General features: G+C 34.9%; 1 protein-coding gene across 1 annotated transcript; it reads left to right on the top strand.

Annotated features, from left to right (window-relative positions):
• Positions 1–1332: 1332 nt before the first annotated feature.
• TNFRSF19 (tumor necrosis factor receptor superfamily, member 19) lies at positions 1333–5484 on the top strand (the record flags this gene model as incomplete). The annotated part of the gene is made up of 4 exons (XM_010178586.1): positions 1333–1497; positions 1997–2122; positions 2876–2978; positions 5092–5484. Coding segments are annotated over 4 exons (776 nt in total), but the record flags the coding sequence as incomplete, so codon positions are not given.
• Between the last annotated feature and the right edge of the window lie 1922 nt (positions 5485–7406).

The following is a 7406-nucleotide window of genomic DNA, read 5'->3' as shown; positions in this document are numbered from 1 at the left end:
TTTAGGTTTTAACCAAAGATTTTCAGGGCAAAATAGGCACATTTAATTTATTTTTATAAGTTAATAAAATATGGTTTGTGGTTTCTTTAAAATTTGCTGTCAGAGAAATACTCAATGTTTTATTCCTTTTCTCATAAAATATTGTTGAATTGATGTGAACTTCAAAATAGATTGAAATAGATGCATATTAGAATTCATAAGTTCTTTAAAATGCATTTTATATCCGAAAAGAAGAACATCCAAAGAAGGGCAACGAAGCTGGTGAAGGGTCCAGAGCACAAGTTTTATGAGGAGTGGCTTAGGGGAGACCTTTCTGCTCTCTATGACTACCTGAAAGGAGGTTGTAGTGGGGTAGGTCGTGGTCATTTTTCACCAGTGACAAGTAGTAGCATCAGAGGGAATGGCCTCAAGTTGCACCAGGGGAGGTTTAGATTGGATATTAGGAAAAATTTCTTCACTGAAAGAGTTGTTGAGCACTGGAGCAGGCTGCCCAGGGAAGTGATTGAGTCATCGTCCCTGGAGGTGTTTAAAAGACTGTAGATGTCGTGCTTAGGGACATGGTTTAGTGGTGGACTTGGCAGTGTTAGGTTAACAGTTTGACTCAGTGATTTCAAGGGTCTTTTCCAACCTAAATGATCCTATGAATTTAATTTTAAAAGACCATTTGTAATTTAAGTTAGTTTCAATACTTGTAGTTTCATACTTTTTCCATGGGAAAGTAACAATGTTTGTCAAAGCTAGAAACATTGCTTAAGTCTTTTCACTAATCTGCTGAGTTTTTACTAGAGATATTGTTTGTATTAAAAAACTATCACTGAATTTAAAAAGCACAGTTGAAATCCTAGGTTTGATCCTAGAAATGATCATGGCATATGCAACCAAGTAAAATAGTACCTTTGACAGCATTTGAACTTTTGTGGATGTCACAGCTCTCAATTTCCTTATTAAGAGAAGTTCATCTATTTGTGACTCCCTCTAGTGGATGACTTTCTCAACTATACACTAGGAAATGTTCTCCATATTAAAATCATCTGACATCATTAAAAATTGCGAGGTCTTTGTTTTCATGATGAAGATCTGATTCCATTCTCATGGACAGACAGTGTGCATCTCTGCTCATTACCACTCATTTTGCCATATATTTTTAACAGGTTTTTTTGGTAATGTCGTTGCTGATAATCTATCTATATGTGCAACTAATGTTTATGAGTTAGCAGGTGGAACGTTCTTTTTTTTCTGTGCTATGAACCTCTTCTATTTCCCAAACTTTCATTTAAATGACTGTATACTCCTGAAATGTTTTGCCTTAATTCTTATTTAATTTTATTTCAGGTACCACCAAAGTAAACCTTGTGAAGATCCCATCAACTGCTTCCAGTCCTCGAGATACTGCTCTAGCAGCTGTTATATGCAGTGCACTTGCAACAGTGCTCTTAGCTCTTCTTATTCTTTGTGTTATCTATTGCAAGAGGCAGTTTATGGAGAAGAAACCAAGTTGTAAGTTTCCAGTTATTACTGTTTCTTTGTAATACTTATATACTTGTATTAGCTTGGCAATTCGCCCTGTAGATAAATAAATGAAACTTGTGCAGCATTCAAGCAAGTTTAGCATTGAGATGAACAAGCTAGCAAAAGCCCAAGACTGTATATCCATATCTGTTTGCCAGCTCTGTGTGGATGTTCCAGCTTCTACTGAGAAAATGCTGTGCAACACTGAGAAAATGTAATGTTGAATAAGATGTGCTCTCAAATCATTATCAAAAGAGCAGATGTCTTCCTAGAAGAGGCTGTAGTTGAACCAGCAGTTCTAGGGTTTGTTGCAATGTCTGTGGTTTGCGTTATATGAAACCACATGATCATTACGGATCTTTCAGTTGGAAAAGGTATGGAAATACTGTATAGTGTGACATTTCAGCATTCTATGAAGATAGGAGGCTCTGAGCAGGAAAAAAGAGCATAATTTACTAATATATATTTAAATTCATTTTGTCCAAAGGGTCTCTGAGATCACAAGACATTCACTACAATGGCTCTGAATTGTCATGTTTTGATAGACCACGGCTAAATGAATATGACCACAGAACTTGTTGCCAGTGCCAGAGAAGCACATCACAGACATGTGGTATGTTAGGTCTACTTGAAAGTGACTTTGTGGCATGATGAACATGTATCTTACACTTGAGTTGTGACATTTAACTAACTACAGAGCTAACATTGTCAAATTCGCCTTTTTGTCCTAGGCTAATTTCTCGATAAGCACATGGGATTTCTAAGTAGCTGTTTGCTTATGATTTTTTCTTCTGTTCTCATTCCAATGACCCTTCACTTAAAAATAGCTCTAAATGTCTATCTCACTTCTTTCTGATAAAAATAGTAGTGCATGTGACTTTGAGACTTAAATTGGTCTGAAGGATTTACCAGACAGTATCTAAAACATGATAGGAGCTGTAAAGGCCGTTGAAAACTCAAGCAGTTCAAATCATTGAGATTTTTTGAAGTATTATCAGAACAGATGCATTTATGATGTTAACAAATACATCATTTTAACACAAAAGGACAGGCTCAAATACCATCCTAATACGTTAACTCCAAATGTGATACCATCTCACATGGTATCTAATTGAAAAGTAAATTAATTTAAAAATGTTCGTGACTGGCATCTGGATTACTCCTGGTGAAGCAGTTTGGCCTTTGTAAGTAATTCCATTTTAAAGTAATAAATTAAAGAACTCATTCTTTGCGGTAAAAAATCTCTTAATCCATGTATTATAATGTAACTGGCAAACTTAATCCTTAAATTTGAAAGAGTGAAGAGGCTAAGTTTATGCAGAGCTTTGACACTTTTAACATTATTAAATTAATTTTCATTCCTTAGGACCAGTTCACTTGATTCCATCACTGTGCTGTGATGAAACCTGTAGCATGGACCACAGCAGTCACAGTTGTGCTTTCCACTCTCAAACTACACTTAATGAAAGGTAACTTAATTTTATAAATGCCTATTAAACATTATATATTTCTTATGCAGTCACGTTAATATTTATACAGATACAATAGCTGTTTGGAGTGGAACGAGGGATTTTGATGAACTATAGCCATATACTCCTGTTTTGTGCAAAAAGAGGTTTATGGTGAAAAATCCATTTTAAGTATTACTTAATAAATGCTGACATGATGTATCTGCTTCTCTGACAAAGGAGTGATTTATTTCCTCACAAGCAGATACGGTACCTTAGAGGTTTTGGTGACTCCTCCTTCTGCTGTTGGGTGAGCAAGGTGCTGCATAAACCTATGAGTCTAGGGGGATTAAGGTACAGTTTAGAAGTATCATGAAGATTTTTTTTTTTTAGAAGCTCTTAACGACAATGAGATTTGTAGTATCTTGTATTTCTTAATTTCTACCAGATTGTAATGATTAGTTTCTCCTGATCAGCTGAATATAAATACAGTAATAGAGTAGTTATTTCTACAGCAGTGCCATGAGCTAAAAATGTAAAACTTATGGCATCATTCAGAGTTTCCTGGTTACAGATTTTAACACAGGATGTATTTATTTCTTTTCACTATAATTGTTTTCCATATAAGGATTAAATTGGTCTCTAGCTGTTTTGTTCTTATGGCCAAATGTAACTAAAAATACAGAGGCAGCCTCTTCATAGGTGTTGTTTTTGAAGGTGACTTAGTGACCTAAGTGCAAGATACAAAATACCTAAATTTTCTGTAATAACTTGTTTAAATACCAGCATGCTTGAGTTATCCTTTTATACCACCAAGGCTGACAAATTGAGAGTTGTGTACTTTGTGAGGGATATTTTGGTTAAAGCTTTAAAAATAAATGTCATATCCATGCTATGTGGACATCAAAGCTCCTGTGGTTCCTTCCAGTAGAAATCAGGTTTGCTTCCATTTCCTTAGCCAAAATAATGTATTTCCTTCAATTGTGGTGCAATGTCCTGACTTTTGGCCTCGACTATAAAAGTGCTTTGTGTGTATATCAAAGCTATTAAAGCATAATGTTTTGGAAATGAATAAGGCTACTTAAAGTCTGTTATAGGCAATGTTATTGTGGGATGAGTTTTGTCACACAAATTATTACTGTAAAAAGCTACATAGTGTAGCTTTGACAGTTTTATAAATCTGTAAACAATTTTTGGAAATAAAATGTATATCCTTTTGGTTTTGTTAATACTTGGCTTTTTTACTACAGTATACCAAAATATTTCCAGGCTTTCAACAGAGATAAACATGTCAGTATCATCATGTACCTTAAGTACATTTGAGATAATATCGAATTTCTAATTCCACTTTCTTCTGTTTTCCACAAAATAAAAATAATCCTTGTGAGAATTAAAAATCCTTGCCCTTCATTAATATTCTGCCATTTCGACATGAAAGAGAATACAAGAAAAACTTCTCACATTTTGAAGGCTAGACAGAACAAACTGAGAATCTAAAGTGATTGCGTGTTCAATATGAAATCGTGCAGATAGAAAGAGTTTCAAGCAGTCTTGTTGTCTATTCCTTTTTCGCAGTCCGAACCCATTTGACTTCTTTTATTTCCATTAGACATTTGTCTAGCATGGGTTGTTTTTTTAAAAAAACCAATTCCTTAGTATTGGAGATTCCACAGTCTTCCCAAATATCTTTCTTGCTACGATATGGGCTTGTTATATCTTAACACCCGCTCTGCCATGCATTGAGAACAAATAAATTCCTTCTCTTTGAAACAGTCTTTGTGTCTGAACATTACTATAGTGGTTTTTATCATATTTCTATTCTTTAGACTATAAACAACTGCAACTGTAGTTCATGTTTTCTAAAACCCTGAATTCACAGTGTGAAGGGCCCTAGGCATCCTCTTTACCTTTAGTAGTGTTCTCCAGACCTTTCTTCATTTCCAGATGAGAGAGGAACAAACTGTATTACTTTTCAAAAGAATTTGATTGTACAGGGTGCCTCTAGACTATGAACTTAATATAATCCTTTAAACCTTCTTGAAATACATATAATTATTAATGACAATAATTATAATACTGATAATATTTTCTGGAATGCTTCTGAAACCATGTGGTTTTTTTAATCTTTTTGCAGGGCTTCTGATTCTGTTGGAGAAATGATTCCTACCTTTCTTGGTTCTCTTTCACACACTAACTGTGGAGACATTTCAGATGCTTGGCCTCTTATGCAAAACTCAGCTTGTTGTGACAGCATTTCTTTCTGTGAATCATATGCAGAACTGGCTGGAGGATCTGCAAAATCTTGCAATCCTGAGACTGAAAATGCAGCCACTGTTGAGTCGGATAATAACCAGGATTTAAGTGAAGTACTTATTTCAGCTAGGTCTCTTGATGGAAACATGGCAAAGTCCTTTGAAATCTCCAAACATAGAACACATGTAGAAGTTTCATCACTTCAGAACCCAGCAGCTGCTGAAACCCAGCCGAAGACAAAGCATAATGGCTCTACAGACTGATAAAGAGGTAAAGAACATAACTACAATGACGTGAGAATGAGGACACAAGGCATGCAGAACTAGATAAAAATAGAATTGTAACAAGTTGTAGGGTTATGTTTCTCCATAGGTTACTCCTAGCTACTGCTGAAATAAATTAAAACTCTGCAAGAGATCCAACAGTTTCACATTTTAAAGTCACTGACTGAATGTGAAAGGTGTAATTACTCAAACTGTAATGTTTAGATATTGTGAACCAGAATATGGGGGTAAGTCTGTACACTAGTCAGCTTTCATCAGGATTTTGTCCACCAGTATCCGAAAGTCCTTTTCTTTAAGGCTGCTCTCTATTGCATCATCCCTCAGCCTGTATTGATAATGAGGATTGGTCCTACCCAGGTGCAGGCCTTGCACTTGGCCTTGTTGAACCTCATGAAGTTCACATGGGCCCACCTCTCCAACTTGCTCAGGTTCCTCTGGATGGCATCCCAGCTAACTTATGACTAATGACCAATTTATGATGACTAATTTATACAAATAAATTAGGTTTTAACAAAAAAAGGTATAATGTGAAAACATGTAAGCATAATAGTTAATTCTTTGTAAATCAAGCCATAATTCTTCAGGTATTTTCAAGAGGAGGAAAAGGAGGTAAATGGACTCTTGAGTCAAGAATGTTTTTGCCCTTGACTTCAATGGAACTTGTATATCACCCTGAAAGTCTACTGCTGCCACTGAAAATATCAACCATATCTAGGTTGCACATATTTTTCTCAATGTATTATTTACAATATATAGTTTTGTGTGTAACAATATCTGGCACTAACCGCCCATGTGTCAGATAGCAATTGGCATAGTTTCATTTTTGTAGATGCCAAATACCATTAGGATTCTCTAGGGATATATAGACATGGCTGTAATGGCAAATCTTGACGCTGCTAGTTCTCTGTTTGACAACACTTACCAATGGAAATTGAATGCTCTCTTAATGTTCTAAGGGAATATATTTCCATATTAACAAGATTTGTGAAAATCAGAAATTCATTTGTGGGGCTTTTTGCCCACTAGTCCAACAATCAACTTAAGAGATATGTGATTAATATTATTCAGTTTTTCTAAATTAAAAGAACCACAGAATTTCAGACTATCACTATAAAAATTAACATTTCACCATATTTGTTGCAGTCTTTAAATTGTAAGTTTTCTTACTGATTCATATGGATGTGTAGAAATCTTTTCTGACATCTCAAAATCCTATATTCCTTGATCGGTTTGTATTGTTGTTGTATTACTGTTGAGATTTGTGGATAATTCTGAATAAGCAAGATGCTTTGGGTGTTTAGTTTTCATTTTTTTTTCTTTAATGAGTTTACTGAATCATTTTGTATAATTTGTCCCTATTTGTACTCTGCACTGCTTCGTTTTATATGCATCTTTGACGGAGAAATTTAAGTAGTATTTGAGGGACAGGCTCAGGACTAGGCTTACCTGAGATGTATTTTCAAGCTTAACTCTCACCAACTGTACATCTCCACAAAAATTATTTCATCTCAGTCTTCCTCATTTTCTTCAATTTCCCTTTCATCTTTCTTGTCTTTTTGAAATGCTTCAAGGGAATGATGGTCTTTCAGTACATATGAATGCATTACAGACTTGCATAGGGCCACATTTTTGCTATATTGAAAAATAAATAATGCAACAAAATCAGAAGATCACATATTTTTATCTCTGTGCACATACGTTGTTAAGTGGGTATTTTAATACAGATTCAGTATTCAGTTTTAGGTGAATTTTTACAGCAAGCAGTAAGTATAGCTGTATTTTTTTAGTATTTAGTTAAGTATAGAGTACAAACAGCATTTTTATGAGTTTATATAACCACCGTTCTATCATTTTCTTTTAGGAAGTGAAGCTGTTTCTCTCAGCACTATAGCTGAGTCTTCCCTAATGCTCC

The sequence above is a fragment of the Mesitornis unicolor genome, unplaced genomic scaffold (genome assembly GCF_000695765.1).
Source record: "Mesitornis unicolor isolate BGI_N332 unplaced genomic scaffold, ASM69576v1 scaffold11252, whole genome shotgun sequence".
In the NCBI taxonomy this organism is placed as follows: domain Eukaryota; kingdom Metazoa; phylum Chordata; class Aves; order Mesitornithiformes; family Mesitornithidae; genus Mesitornis; species Mesitornis unicolor.
The sequence above is the reverse complement of the archived record's forward strand: the minus strand, read 5'-3'. Positions and strand labels throughout refer to the sequence as shown.